This window comes from Podarcis erhardii, assembly GCF_964252035.2.
Source record: "Podarcis erhardii genome assembly, chromosome: 5".
Taxonomy (NCBI): Eukaryota; Metazoa; Chordata; class Lepidosauria; order Squamata; family Lacertidae; genus Podarcis; species Podarcis erhardii.
The window spans coordinates 58,578,731-58,595,353 of NC_138509.1; the positions used below are offsets into that span (position 1 = coordinate 58,578,731).

The window sequence follows — 16,623 nt, forward strand, 5'->3', positions numbered from 1 at the left end:
GAGCGCTCTTGATGCTGAGCAGCAACTTTAGCATATATTGTGTTAATCCATGCCCTCCAGAGCTTTCAGCATTTTATAAAAAGTGCAGGTGGCTGGTGTGTGAGAGTATGCGTGTTGAATTTGCTGCATTTTGTCACTTGGCTTACTCTTTTATTACTGTACTTGTTTAGTGGTAACGTCACACTAGTAATACAGTCGTGAATAGACTCTAGCAAATGATTATTCCTTTCTAATCTATAATTAAGATGCTATTTTCAGACACTTGCGCGAAGCCTTTTCTGCTCCAAGATTTTGTGAACCCAACCAAAGACCAGCTGACAGGTTTCGTTTTTCTTTGCCCAAAAAGCTTCTCTTTATTTTTGAACAATTTTTTTTAAAAAAACTGACTGCTGAGACTTAAAAAAATAAAAATAAAAACCCACAAAAGTGATGTTACCCAAGCAAGGTCTTCTAATAAAGGAGTGGCCCCCTCACCCATTCCTCCCTACCTGTGCAAGTCCTGCTCACATCAGTTTCCTTCCATCCAATTAGGCGACCTGGGAGACCCAGCCAGCACCATGCAGAGGGACTTCGGAGTGGTGATGGGGTGCCCCCGAGAAGTTGGCAGGATGGAACGAGGGAAGGGTCTGGCCACTCCACATCTCTCAAAGTTCCATTGGCTCGATCACTGCAGATAAGCGAAGAACTGCTGAGCAGAAACCAGCATGCTACAGCTGCCAGCCATGGGCCATCTGGGCTGCAGAATCACGGACAGCACATGATACTATCCAGGGAGGCTTCTTGGGCAAAACCACACTACGAATTCAACTTCACCCGAATGAAATTCAGGGGAAACGGTGCACTCAGCAACATCAGTGACCTTCCTTTTCTTACAGAAAATTCAGCCTTTCAAAAAATGGCACTTCAAACTAAACAGGATGGGAAAAAGGACATGAGCCATTCAACTCCTGTGGATTTAAAGATACCACAAGTTCGAGGCATGGACCTTTCATGGGAGTCCCGTTCTGGCGACCAGTATAGCTATAGCTCTTTGGTGATGGGTTCACAAACGGAGAGCGCGCTTAGTAAAAAGTTAAGGGCTATCCTTCCGAAACAAAACAGAAGGAGCTTGCTGGATCCCGGACCAGACTCCTGGGGCTCAGATGCTGAGCAATCTACCTCTGGACAGCCATATCCCACCTCTGATCAAGAGGGAGATCCTGGCTCTAAGCAACCTCGGAAGAAAAGAGGCAGATACAGACAGTACAACAGTGAGATATTGGAAGAAGCGATCTCTGTGGTGATGAGTGGGAAAATGAGCGTCTCCAAAGCTCAGAGTATTTATGGGATTCCCCATAGCACCCTGGAATATAAAGTGAAAGAGAGGCTGGGCACTTTGAAAAACCCTCCAAAGAAAAAAATGAAATTAATGCGGTCGGAGGGACAGGATGTCTCTGTAAAGCTTGAGATAGATCCCCAGGGAGAGGCAGCACAGAGTGCGAATGAGTCAAAGGATGATTAGGGATGTTGTAGAGTGCCAATTACATTATAAACTGGGTGAGCACTATGGCATTGTTCAACTCCTGCTGTATGTACCCAACTCCTCTTCAGTCACTGGGTGCAGGACATGCTCCTTTGCAGTTCAGCAAAGACTTGTGTGGACACAGGGGGAAAAGGGTGCTCTGAATGTTGCATATTTGTAAATTTTCTGGCCCGGAATGGCTTAGAGCCCTCTTTTGTGTTTTTGTTTTGTTTTGTTGTTGGGGGATTTTTTTTGGCCTTTTGCATGTTTCTCTAATATTCTATAGAGAATTGAGTTACCTCACAAAGAATGCAGGCATGGAAGTGGACTGTTTGCCTCTTGAGCCTGCATGGACTTTCAGTTATTTTATTGGGTTTGCTTTTTTCATATGGCCTTTTTAAAAAAATCACTTTCTTGAGCTCTAGTACCAGACTTGTAAAACAAAAACTGGATAATTGCTTATAATTAGGCTTTCACAGTTTTTTTCTTCTTCGATCCAGTTGTCCTGAAAGAGAGTTTAAACTTTTTAAGTATGGCTAGTCATTTTGAATTCAGTGATTAGTGATTGGATTCCTAGTCAGTTGGGTCTAATCGGAGCCATTTTGTTTTAAATTCAACTCCTCCTTTACTATTTGCAATCTGCTTAGTGCTCACCCGGCGGGGCGGGTGGGAGTGGGATGGGGGAACTTTACATACACTACCTTCAGAATGCTTTGGTTCATTCCTTTGGAACACTACCTTCACTGTAATTGTGTTTGCTCTTTTGCAAAGGCGAGAGAGTTCAGCTTGCCTGCTTGAGGATGTAGCCTTATCTCAACACTCCATTCAGGAGCATCAGGGTACATTGAATGATATACTAGGGTATTCCTCACTTTAACAAAATAATGGCTTTTTTGTGACCTACGTGCTTTTTAACAGACTGGATTCTGAGTTTGCTAAACTGTGCGTTTCCAACATCTTGTTTAAAGAACTCTCTTCTGGGAGTCAGGAATACATATAACAGCTTACTGTAATCTTGGGCAAAAAACAAACAAAAATCCTCATCAAACCAACTGATCTCTAAACATACAACCTCAATAGTCTGCCTAAATAGTCATGTAAATGAAGGATCTATGTTAATGTTCAGGGAAGAAATTTTTACAAATTTTAATAAAACCCATTATCAGATCACTCTGGTCTGACTTAGGCTGAGCATCTTATCTAGTTGTAACACTGTCAGGGTTGAACACCCAGTGGGTGTTTCCTTTTTAAATACTACAGTTGCCAGTAGCAGGAAATGTGCTTGCATATCCTGAATTTCTGTTTTTATTTCATCCACTATTGATTTTAATAGGGGACTAGCACACACTCGCATAGGCAGATCACCACTAGCACTCCTAAATCCACAGTTCAGTCTTGTTAGTTGCAGAGGCATCTGAACATTCTTACATGTTAAGCTTTAAATAAAGCTTTCTGGACTTGCAGCTTCACTGAATCAGACTTAATGGTTCTTTGGGTAGAGAAACAATTTAATCTTAGCTGTGCAAAAGATTGGTAAGACTCCACTCTACTGCTTTGCACAACCAAAAGAGGCAATGGAATTTGTATGTGAGACATCATTTGAGCACTGTTCTTAATTAGTTATCCTGTGTGTTAATGACTGAAAGTGGATGCTAAGATTCATAGGAAGAAGGCCTAGATAGCCCCAGGGCTGCTGCTTGAATTTGGGGGCAATTAATTGAGTTGGCCTTCTTGATTGGTTGATTGCTTCCCAGTAACCCACTGTATTCAAAGGTTAGGCACACCATTGCTGTCGTGTTAAATATGCACTTCTCATTCTTGAGAGAGACTGGGCTTTTGGCCCAGATATGCTTTGTACTACTGTTCTTAGACTTTTCTTTTTGTTTTGGTAGCTTAATGTGTTTCCATACTCAAAAGCAGAGTTCCTTTAGCTATCTAGGTGTCATCTCAGTACAGAAACCTGTTTGAAGCTCCATAGTGGTGTAGAAACTCTGCAATATACTCCAGTTTTTCTGGAAATTGCAATAAAAATGCACTGTTTTAAATTTGTGGTTTCATCTGCTATTGAAAGTGTGGGAGAAGATTTGCTGCAAGCTAGAAGTGTAACACTTGCATAGAGTTTTACTGTCAGAGGTTTAACCTTTTGTGGCTGTTTTTATTTAAGTGATGTATGAGTTGAGTTCCGTAAAACCTTGTCATAGTGTATGTGGACTGCTCATTTTACTTACCTAAATATTTTCTATGTGTATCATTAAGTGGATGACAATCGTGCAGCAGAAAAATGGTGTGCCTACCCTTTAATGCTGCAGTTTAGAAAGAGAACTACTTGTACGTCATTTCAGACCATAGGTTGAGAACTGTAAATAGATAGTGATAGTTGCGTATTCTTATTGCTTTGGTTAGAAAATGAATTAAACAACCAAACACTTAATTTTCTCAGATAAAAGTCCTGGGACCTGACGATTGTAAGATTCCTATCTGCAAAGCTTTGAAATATAACACTTAATATCTGTGATCACTTCCTATTCAGGTAAAAAAAAATATCCCAGAAGCTTTGGAACAACCATATTTCCTCAAAAGGTCTCTGCTTAAAAAAAGAAAAGGAAAAAGTAGGTTATTTTTAAAGCACTAATTGCATTACTTTTGTAATTGCAATATAAAATAGCCATTATTGTTTTGTGAAGCATGGTTGAAATTAGTTAGTTGTCCCTTTCTAAAATTTCAGAAGCCTCTCAAAAATAAACAAAAAGCTGCTGAATATTCAAAAGATATAAATATATCTATATTTTACCTTATTGTAGGTTTTGTAAACTTAGTCTGTAATATTCAGGTGCACCTTTTTAATGTTTAACTTTTGTTTAAGACTTCATCTCACCTGTTTTTGCCCAGGTGGCTCATCCTGTGACTGTATCTCACTCTAGATCCTAAGTGATTCACTGAAGTAAGACTGCTCTGACAGATGCCTTTGGTGCAGCTTTGAGTAGTATTTGGGAGCATCTTTCCTGTTAGGAAAAAATGGAATCAGTGTTTATCCATTAGCATGCTTAATTTTCTGCTGAACAGAAGTTTGCATGGCCAAAATCCTCAACTGACCATAGTTTGATGTGGGAAGATGTGGTTCGCTGCTGTCTTTGTAAGAGAAGCCTTGTTTTCTCCTGTTTTCCAGTAAATGGATGCTCATGTAACTTGCGCAAGACATAGGGCTTAGGCCTTGTTTTCCCTGTCGTTTTTGAGAGCGTATTAAGGGGACAAGCCAAGTGCAATGTTCCAGAAATGGTGAAGTCTTTGGGAGGAAGAACTGGACATTTTGACCACATGTGTGTTAGATCCAGAACCAAAATTTGGTGGAATTATTGTGTATCTGTTGACGGTGTCATGTGCACCTGGATGACAGAATGAAACTGTGAACAGTATTTGTGGCAGCCTCTGCTTATACAGACCAGGTATCATGAAGGATAGGTTCTCCCTCTACTCCCAGCCTAGAAGACTAATGTTAGAGTGTGTTTGTGTAACGTTTAAAATCAAGTTCACTATTGTACTGGAATTTAGATGTTGCTTGGTGACCTTTTGCTACAGCAGGTTATACAGATGAGTAAGGCTTAGTGTTGTAGGGGTACAAGTGTGGAGTTAATTATTGTGCAGTTCTGTGGAGCGAGCCCAGTGTGTAGAAAATGTATCAGTTTTTACTTGGATCTGTAAAATATAAAAGCTCTTTCCTGGCGATCTGATACACTATTACCTCTGTCAGCCATTCTAGAACCTCATTTCCTGTGCCCCAGGCCTTTTTGTTTTCACTACAGCTATAAAGAATGGAAGTTGTAGGGTTTGGACTGTTGCCCTTACTTTATATATAGATATATATATAGATATATATATATATATAACCTCCAAACTCCTGAGTTTATTAAAAGGATTGAAAGATAACTCCTCCAGGGGCACGAAGATCCTCTTCTTGCATTAGCCAAATGCCCCAAGAATATGCCCTTGCTTCTGTATGGCCCTAGGACTGCTCCATACTGCCTGCTGCTCTGCCTCCAAAGGAAAGGCCTAGTCTGAATGTTTTCTTAAATATTTTCTAATGCAAATCTGGAATAAATTTTCATTATCCTTTAAGAATGAGATGTACCTTATAAACATGGTAGCAGTGCAGGTCTGCTTTGTTTCCTGTGGCTTATCCCAAAGCATATTGACAAATGATGAGGCAGTTTGAACTATGATCTCAGATGACACCATGATTGCTCAGAAACTGTCAGGAATTATTTATTTCCCATGAAAACCTCCACACATTGGCTGTATTTGTGATCCCATTGACATCATGCTATTGATGTCTCATGGTAAGCTCCTTAGCAAGCCAAAAAAAATGGAAAGGGAGTCAAATTTCATTGTGGTGTTGACAGGGAAAAGCAGATTCCACCCTCCATGTATAATAAATTTAGGATTAAATCTTCCTAAAGTCTCTGAGTGTCTCAGAGGTGATAAAGAGGATAAAGGCATGGCACCTGATGAGTGGGTTGGGGAAGCATTCCTAGCATCCCCCTTTCTTATCCAAAAGCACTTTGCTAGAACTCTAAAACAGAAAGTTTTAAAAGTCTAGCTTTCAGCTCCATAGTGGGATGGTTCACATATTAGCCAAGGCTGCTTGAAGGACTTGGGCAGTCTTGAAAAGATAAACTTGACATAAAAATAATTTTTTTCCATATGTTTTCAGGCAAAAAAATAGGTGCTTCTAGGAAGTTATAGGGTGTCCATTCTTTGTGGATCAGGCATCTTTTGCTTTTCTTCCTTGCAGTTTCAGAAATGTAATTAAAAAAATCAACTTCCCTGCTATCTGCGAATTACACATTCTGCAGTTGGCTTTTATAACACATGGGTGTCTAATGGCTTTCATAGTTGAATTTTAAAACACTGTGATTTAGCACCATTTTAACAAGTCTAGTCTCCTTCTAAATTCGCATGTTCTCTCCTTCCCTCCACACTTTCCACAGAAGGAGCTCAGAAACATTTGCTTTTGGTTTTAGTTAACTGTGGTATGTTTCATTCAAGCTAGGGTTTGTGGTTCAACACAGACTGGTTAGTTTAAAAATAAGCCACTTTCAGACCATGAGTTAAGCAGCTGGCTTTGTGACGTTAGCCAAAGTTAGTGTTAGACAACAATCCCCAGTTAGGATGGAGTGGCACACCCTACTTAACTAAAAGCAAACCAAAGCTTTTAAATTCTTCCCTGCTGTGCAGCAGGAATGAGGAGAGGAAATACATGAGCCCGGCAGGAGGCGAGGCTCATTCGCATAATACTAAACCATAGTTTAACATTATGCCCAAATGTGGTCATTATATCTGTGCTTTCCAAGTTTTTTTGATAAGTGAACAGTTTGTTAAATTGTGATATATACCAGGGTTGGCCAAATCTGGGCAGTTCAAGATTGTGAACAGAAAATCACTGATGGAGAATTTGGATAGAGATTTTCTGTTCACTCCTTCCATCAAAAGCTTGCAGCTTCACATTAGGTCCAAAGGAGACAAAGAGAAGAATGCAGTTGTAGATATTTGGGCCTCTGACATCGTGGGCTGATAGGCAGACGGAAGGAGCTGCAGACTGACCAGGGTCTGGGCCTCATCTAGGGCTTGGAAGAGAGGGAAGGATTTGGAGATGTGCGTCTTTTGGCCCTTTAGCCTTATGGAGTTCTCAAATTTAGAACTTGGCAACTTCCTTGGAAATACACCATAGAATATCTAGTCATAAACTGAAATTTTGCAAGTGAGCAAGCTTTTGTTGAAGTCTAAAATTATGCAGATGCAGTTTAATTGGATGTAACAAGTACTGTAATGTTACTTTTTGCAAATTTGTGGATGAATCTATGTAGGCACCTAAAATAATCCACAGATGCACTCAAAATGCCAGAGAAATAAAAACTCAAGTTGTTGGCCACTGCAGCATCTTTCTGACAGATATCTAGAGTTGATTTAGTCAGTTTGTATAAGTCAGTAATATTTTCAAGCCTGCAAAATTATCTGTAATTAGGTAATGGCCTGAAAACATTCATCATAAAATTCTCAAATTATTAACCTGATTGCACAATCCATTTTTATTAATACAAAGTTTTTTTTAAAAAAAAAGATCCTTAGAAGATTAGATGTTCCATCTCTTTATACAATAAATACATTGCGTCTTTGGTCGCTAGTTTATAAAAATCTGACTTAAGTATTTCCTCTCCCACTCTAAAATTGTGGACATGCCACTTCAGCCTCTAATGTACCTCACATTCGGTGCTACACTCATCAGACCTTTACAGACTTGATAGAAAGATAGATAGACCATTAAAGCACTTGTCTGACCTGTTTTTTTTTTTAAAAAAAGACAGAAAAGGGACCTTTCAGCACTTTTACTGTTACAACTAGAGTCTTAATTTATCTGGTCTTCAGAGTCTAAGGTACTGTAAAAGTTTCAGTCCAGGAATTTTATAATGTTCAGGCAGCTTCTGGGTGTACACGCATGATATTTTAATTAAACATTTCAGTAGACCATTTCAGGGCTTTAAGGTTTGGGATCTAAATGGGGGAGGCTAGGTAAAGTTTCCCAAATGAAGAATAGTTTTAGACCATTGTGTAGTGCTCAGTTTGAAAGTATATCACTAGGAAAATGGGTAGGGATTCTCTCTCCCTTTTGTCTTCAGGGAATGAGCAGTATTTAGAATCTTTGGCTGAAATTCAAGCCTTTTTACCATGTAAATTTTTAATATAAATTCACTGACATGCTTTTTACATCAGAGGACTGAAAATGGATCTTAATGTTTAAGTTGTCGAATGGTATATTTCTTAAATGAAGGGGGAAATTAAAAAAAAACTAACTAGATTAGCATACCAGCATTAGTGATCTTAAGGGATTTTAGTATGTAATAGGAAAGTCTTTGATTAAAAATCTAATCTTGAATTGCTAGTCTGTAACTAGGTGCATTCTACATTAGCAGGTGAAACTTCTTTACTTGTTGAGAGAGGGTAGATGGCGGCTGTCATATGCCCTAGCATCAGAAAAACAGATTACAGACTGCAGCCTCTCAGAGTCCCATTGGGTGGTTATATCCATGGGATTTTTGCTTACAGCAGCTTACTGCTGCTTAAACATGTATAAATATGTTTTGAGTGTTTGCTCATAACTCTTTCTAACCTCCACTTGTTAAATTGTCAAATGTTGGTATTTTATCAGTCCGCAGTGTAAGTTATAAACTAACGTGCTTAGGATTCCAGCTTGTACACACACTGTTTGAAAACCCTCAGGGACAGTTTACACACTACCCTCACTCAATTCAGGTACTTGTACACTATTCTTAAACCTAGCAGTGACTTGTATTTTGTTTTTGCTTTTCTTTTGATGTGCTAATAGCACATCCTTGATGAATGTCAACTTAAACTCAGTTCAGGTATCCAGGTATAACTCAGCCAAACGGATTTTAAAGCTGCATATTACTCTCCAGCACGCAGTGCCTCAGACACGTAGTGGCATTCTGTATATTCAGTTATTACTACTGAGCAAGATCGCATGGGGGTTCCTGATAATTATGTATTGTAAGAAATTTCTATATATAGTATGTGTATTATGTTATATACATATATATTATATATGTAATCTTAAACGTATATATTTAAAAATGCCACTACCAAGCCAGCACAGCTAATGTCAAATACATTCCTGGCTGTCCCTGTAAATGGAACAGGGGCAGCTTCTCAGTACGGCTGTGGTTTCTCCTTCATCCCAGGTACTTCTAAACTTGAGCCCTGGCCCTTGGGTGTCTGACCTCTACATTCTAGTTATGCAATGTCTCTAGGAATTCTGTGCACTGGCCACTGTGATGGAAGCCAATGGGCCAGATGGGCTTGAGTTTATTAGTAACCCTTCTGCCAAAGTTGGTGTTTTATGGCAAGAGTGTAAAACTTTCAAATAATCAGCAGCAGCACATAGATTGTGGGAGCACATGATCGCGCCTACCTTTATGCTCCTTGTCGGGCGTGTCACCTCTTGTGCCGCGCACTAATTGTGAGTGTGTTGGCATTTCACGCCTGTAGTGGTGGGTCTGTTTGCTGAGCATGTGTGTAACACATTAAAATAAAGCCTGCTGCTCGCACCAGCATTAATTTCACCGTAACTGTGCGTCAGCAATGCCTCTGCTTTATTATTTGATGCTTTACACCTTAGAAAGTTCTATTTATGTAGAGTATGGAAAAATGGCATTTTTCACAGACCTCTAAAAGTACAAGTGTCATGGAAAAATAAAGCAGGAACCCCCTTTTTAATCTATGGACCTCATTTCAATATACTGTTTACAGTTTGACGGAATTGTATAATTTAATATTTCTCTTGTACTGTAGTTTGTATTTATTTACAGATTTTTTTTGTACTGTGTGATTTGAACTTTTTTGTTCCTTGCTATGATCAACATTTTATGTAGTAGAGCACTTATGATCACAAATTAAGGTTTTGGTTTGATTGCACTACATTTAATTTTTAATGCAGTTCTGATTTTTTGACTGGACTAAATAAGCTGTGTCTTAATGTATGTGATAAGTACTTATAAATTTTTAATTCACGTGGTCCACTTTTTTTTTTTTTTTGCATTGTATGTCAAAAGCGCTGATTCTCTCGTTGTGCATGTGTAAGGGTTTAACAGCCCTGTTGTATTCTTTGGCCATGTCATTTTGAAAACACATTCCCAGCTGTAACGTGTATGGTAGTTTTCACTGGATGCTAGACTTTTCAGAACCACTATTCTTCTAATAAATTTTGTTGTGAAAACTTGAATGGTTCAAAGCGCTGGTTTCTAAAGTGTCTTTTTAAAATATCTATGGTTCTGTTTCCTTGTGGTGCTCTTTCAGTGGAGTACCAGGGTGGGTCGATATATGTTTATAGATACAAATAAAACCGTGTTTTGTATTTGAGTAGCAGAGCAGATGCTCATGAATTTAAAAATGTACTCTTGTCATGCAGTAACTGCCTCTCAGCCACATTTTCAGTTCCCTCCTTCGGCCACCTTTTAATGATTGGCTGATGTGTAGGTTTATTATCTAGCAACATAGCACTATCCAATGACATACTCCATTATTATGGTTTTGATTCATCTAAACTGTTATTGTATCAGTTTTAGTAGTTGAGTTAACTTTTTACATGAATTGATTTTTTATTCTTAGCTCTTTTGAAGCTCCTATATAGAACTGAGATGCAAGATTTAAAAATAAATTGTACCAAATGAGGAAATGTCACCACAAGGTGTCTTTTACCTTTCACTTCCTTGTGGTTCTTCCGAATGCTCTTTTCAGTGTAGTGAGGTATTATTACTAGATACAGTATGTTTTCATTGTATCTGAGGTATGATAAATCTCAGGCCTGCCACATGGGAGCATGTTCAGAAGAAATTATGAAAATATGAAAATAATGTGTGAACTTATGTTTGCTACATTCTTTCAAAAATGAATATCTGAATCTAACCACAGACACTGTGAAATGTTGTAATTTTAATTGCTAACAGCCTTTAATTTATATGGGCAAGACAAAAGTCTTGAGCAACACAGTACATATCTGGATAAAAAATTAATTCCTTTTGCATATGGCTTATGTGTAGCACAATGCTGCCACTAGGCATTGATTTGAAATCAGTGTTATAGGGCCTTTCTACATAGTTTCGTCTCCCCCCAGTCAGTCAAAGAAGTAGATCTATAGTTTTCGGCGGCTGCTGGATAGAAGGCCATATTAGTGATGCCTGTACTTTTTATAAACAACCTTTCCACCATCCTATATTTCACTCAGGATGATTCATTTACAGCACTTTCCTTCTAATCTCATATTCCTATTAATATGCACTCTTAACTACCTCAGCTGTGTAGTTTGCTGAGTTCTCATTATATATGTGCAAGTTTCTGGGATCCTCCATTGTCACACAGTTTGCATCAGCAACAAACACAACCAAAGGCAAGGCTATGTGGACAGAAAGAGGCTTCATTTTCAACAACTCTCTTTAAATTCTATGGGCCATCATACGTGGACTTTTAATTGACTAGTCCATTGTGAGAGGAGGGGAATTGCTTCCACTGAGAAACTAAGGCTGCAGTCCTAAGATTACTCACTGAGAGTCAGCCCTGTTGAATTCAATAGGACCTACTTCTGATTAGACATGGTCAGTCGTACACTGTTATAGGGTCAAAAAGACTTGCCTCTGCTGGGTATCACATTTTCCATAGTGTAGCTGCATAGAGGCATAATGTTTCTGCATAATAATATTACTTATCCCTACTCCCTACAATTTCTTCTGTCTGTCCCTAATAGACACTTTGCAAATTATGAATTACTTGCAGAATGTCCATCATTGTAGTGTGTTCTTTTGTACGTAGGCAGCAGCTGTATTTTGCAACCCGTTGTCACCCACAATTCTGTATCAGTAGGCACTATTATTGCCAGGGGTGAAAGGTTTTGCCTGCACTGCAAAACTGGCTAGAAGTCTTAATGTTTTATTTCCCTCCTTCTCAATGAACATCCAATATTTACTTATATAAGAGAAATTAAAGGAAACTACTTGGGGCCCAATAGTGGCTTGAGAGCTAAGCCTGCTGTTGCCTATCTATTCTTGACGGTGTTCCAGACTGTAGACTATTTAGTTTGTCTCACAAAATACAATGAAAGTGTTTTGAGAACTAAAGCTACCCCTCCTTTCCTTTGCCTGTCCCCATCCAGAGTTTTGTTCTCAATGTGACATTAGAATGCCACAGAATCTTGGGAATTGTGGTTTATATATAGGTGTTAAAGATCTGTCAAGTTGGAGTAGAGTTCTTTCCTCGCATTTACTACACACAGTCCTTTACTAATTCACCTCTCTCAAACCTTCAGTCCTTCACAGATCCAATGTGGTGGTGTAAGTTGCTTTTGAAATTGGGCCTTTTGCCCTAACTAAACATGGTGGCACCCCATGTTTTTTTTTGGGGGGGGGGAGTAAGGAAATTCTTCCTTTTACCTAAACATTTAACTTAACACCTGGAAGCATAGTATTCTTTTCTTCCCTTCCCAAACTTTGTTTTAGGAGAGGGATTGGAAACCTATTGATTTCCTGAGACTCTTTTCAGGAGGGTTGTCTGGGCAGGTTGTTTCCCAGATGCACAAGAACAAATGCACAAAAACTGGCAACAGCTCTACCTTTCAACTAAATAACATGGGGGGCACTTGCTTCCTGGGAAGTTCTGACCAATTAGTGTTCAAGTAAACTGACCTACTTTGGCAACAATCTGTGCTCTCAATTGCTGGATGAAATTATGATCTTCTACCCATCTTTACTGTAGGAATAGTCTGAATTTTGGAAGCAAAATATGCCAGTATGTGCCTTTGTATACACATCTGGGGAATGCCAGGCTTTCCATGTATATGGTTATCCATATAGGTAAAAACTACTACAGTACAATTAAAGCCTTGGTGGGCCAGGTGCAATTAATTATCTATACACTGTATTTTAGCTAAGTAATCCATACTAGGAATAGGCAAATTTGTCTTTAACTTCTGTTGACAGAGAGACTGGATCAATCCATGGAAGGGTTTTGGTTCAGCAGAGGGATCCTACTGGTGGATGGGATGAACCAACTTTGCAGATTTCTCCATCACCTGGAGTTCCCAGTGCCACCTCCCACGTTGTTCTCGAGTACCCCCCAGTACTCCGGCAGAGTGTAGGCAGTGGCACTGGGGGCTGCAGAGGGAGAGGGAATCTGCACAAGTTACTCTGCTAGAGAAAGTGTTCTCTGATGTGGGACTCTGCTAGGAGGATGTGCATGTCAACAGGAGTAAAGTCTGGATTCATCTCTGTGTTAATTAGGCTGTTTTCTTTCAAGCTTATCAAATCAGCAGTGAACCCAGTTAGGAAGTGGGACTGAACCAAGAGATGTGGTGTACAATTCATGCTTTCTGTTTTGGTCAGTATAAGAAAGAAACATGTTTGCCTGCACAAACATCCTCCAATGTCCTTGGATCACCAAACAATTCATTGATTTTTTAAAATTATTATTTGCAAATCAAATGGGATTTTGGAAAAAAAATAATTTTTGCCCAGTGGATTTCTGTTTGAATGACAACCTTCCAGTCCTTTCAATGTAGCAGCCCTCACGATAGGTTTAGCTGGAGGTGCTGACGGTAGCAGCCTGAATCTAAACACCTTTACTGGGAAGGAAGTCTGACTGAGTTTAGTGGGATTTCACTTCCCAATATGTGTGCTGTTATTAGTGAGTCATGCGTGGGAGCAGTTGGTGCTGCCGGCTGCAGAACAAGCAGAGGAGCCATTTTCTTTTGTGATTCATATGCCACATAGGCTGAAGATTTGATGTTAGTATTAATAACTAGCCTGACAGCAGGCCTAGTACTACCTATGCCTGAAATGCCTGTATACGAGCCCAAATAATGTGATTTTGTTAAAAATGCTTATAGCTACTTATTTCTGCATAACAAGAGTAACTGGCAGCACTTCATTCTGTTCACTGTATTGCTAAGCTCTGTGTTTGCCTGTAGACTCCAGATATTTGATTCAACTAATTGGAAATACTTTAAGACCCAACAACAGCTCATTTCACTAGCAAAGCTTCCTGTGCTGTGGGTGAGAAGAGGGGGAAGAGCAATACAGGCAGTAGAAAATTCAGGTGGCTATTATTTCAGGTAGCAAAAAACAACTTCTATGCTCCCCCCCACCCTTCCATCTGCTGCAAGGAGCATAATTTGCATTCAATTCATCGCACAGCAGTATAGAAACTCTATATACTTCTTTCAACATAACATAATACAGGTGGTAAGTCAAGGCTGGATTTCCCTTCCTCACTGCCCTGTCAACTGAGGAGGGAGGGCTCTGCATGATTTTCATGCCATGCTGTTACCTTTGGCTAAGGCACCTTGCTGTGACTTTTCCCTTTTATTATAACTTTGTCTTTAATCCTTTAGTTTTACTCACATGCACACACACACAATCCTTTTGAAATAGCATTGTGAGGTTTCAGGCATGTAAATAAACTTTAACGTCAAATTTACTCAGCAACACAACACTGAAAACGGTGCTAATTTCCAGGCCAAGATTTGAATAGTGCATTTTTTCTCTGAGAGAATTCAGTCAACTCTAGCATAGTCCCAGTAATAAGGATTCCATTAGCCACTATTGGCACTGGTTTCAATTTGTGAAAGAAAGCAGAACTCTGTCCTGTTTGTTCTGCTGCAGTCTTGTCTACTGGTACCCTCATGGATGGATGGATGGATTCTTGCACTTCATCTAAGGTCCCAGGGTAGGTTAAAACATTTAAAATATTAAAAATGGTTTAAGACAACTTAAAATGACAAAATAAGGTCCATCTTAAGATATACACCTCAAGTGTCAAAAGTCAGGGTAAAATGATGCCAGACACACCTCTGTGGTGAAGGAGTACTTAGGGGCCACCACAGAGAAGATCGTCTCTGAGGCTGTCACACCGCCCACCAGTTGCAGCACCTGAGATGGTCTATAGCAGGGGTCAGCAAACTTTTTCAGCAGGGGGCCGCTCCACTGTCCCTCAGAACTTGTGGGGGGCTGGACTATATTTTTTTGGGGGGGGGGATGATGCAAGAGCACCACAGGCCCCGGTGGCTGCTTACCTGTGTCTTGTGAGCGGCAGGGGCTGGCGGCGACAGGGGGACGATGAGCAGCGCGCCAAAGGGCTCCGGAGAGGGGCTGCTTAAAATGGCGGCCGCTCAAGTGCTGCTGCTGCTGCTGGCACCAACAAAGCCCTGCCCCCTTCCTCTTCTATAGGCAGGGTGGGGAGAAGCCAGGAGGAGGGAGGGAGGGGGCGCCACTGGTGCTGCCATGTAAGGGAGAGGGAGAGAGAGGGAAAGAATGCATGCGCTGGCAATCCACGCTGCGATTCCCGACTCCAGAAGGCAATTGGGCCTTATCCGGCCCTCAGGCCTTAGTTTGCCTACCTGTGGTCTATAGGGAATGAGGCAGTCTTTCAGAAAATTGGGGCCTGTGTCATTTACAGTTTTAAACACTAACATGAACACATTGAACTGGGCTCGGAAACGGACTGGCAACCATGGCAGTGGTCAGTTTAAGATCCTATTCTATTGAAAAGTAAGTAGATACTGGTGTTGGAGGGTGGGGCTGTGGCTGTGTGTGTACAGTACAGGAAGCCCCCGTTTACATACGTTCAATATGTGCACCACTGAGCATTGCGGCACACCCAGTAGTGACCCAGAAACACATATTTTTGCCATTTTGTCACCCCCCTCAGTGATGACACTCGGGGCGGACCACACCCACTGCACCCCCTTCCTATGCCACTGCACTGATGGTGCCTTTTGTCTAGTGTGGGTAGCCTTAATCATGAGAGATAACTCAAGGCATTTGTAGGAGTCCTCAACTTTTATTTGTCAAGGGGCATGTTTGGAAATTGAATAAACTGTTGTAGCCACTATAAAGTGCCAGTTTCACACAAGAAAAAACTGGAGATGCTGTGAATCCCCCTTCCCAAAAACACAGACTTGGTGTACCCCAAGCAAATAAAGCACAGGAAAAAACACAGTCAACATTCTCCAAGAAGCTAAAAAACTAAATTTAAAAAAATTAAGAGGGCAGGAGGATTGGGGGGCACCAAGTCAGGTGCCTGAGAGTGCTGTATTGCCCATTGTTTTGCACTGAGAACCCCAGATTATACCCTTAGCTACCGTATGATTTTATTTATTTGTATTTCTTATCTGCTTTGTTTGCCATAGTTCTAGGCTGGGTTATAATAAGTAATATGAGGCTAGCATATAAATCTATATAAATAACAAATGCTTTACTCACATAACAGCAATTCATTATGTTATCCATATATTTATCTTCTCTTAAAAACTTCTGTTTGCACATGATACAGGCATCATGTGATGTTTTAAAGATGCTCATCCATTTTCTAATGATTGGTTGACATCCTCACCTGAAGTTTTTAAGATAACTCAGTGGATTTGATGTATGAACTTGTGCTAAGCGAATGAATGGTATCTTCTGTTCATAGAGTGTAGTAAAATCGAGACTTATATAAACCTGTACAGTACTAACCTTTTAATGTAGTAGAAGTGGCCTTGGGTCAGGTATCCCTCTGTAGCTTGGGGC

The 16,623-nt window shown here is 40.1% G+C and overlaps 1 protein-coding gene across 1 annotated transcript in view; it reads left to right on the forward strand.

Annotated features, from left to right (window-relative positions):
- The window catches only part of LCOR (ligand dependent nuclear receptor corepressor), a 56,793-nt gene extending 46,501 nt beyond the window's left edge, over positions 1 to 10,292 (forward strand). Inside the window, exon 7 of the mRNA XM_081863869.1 lies at positions 532 to 10,292. Within this exon, the coding sequence (XP_081719995.1) occupies positions 532 to 1,501 (970 nt within the window). The 3' untranslated portion in view covers positions 1,502 to 10,292. The remainder of the gene's footprint in view (positions 1 to 531) is intronic.
- The last annotated feature ends 6,331 nt before the right edge of the window (positions 10,293 to 16,623 follow it).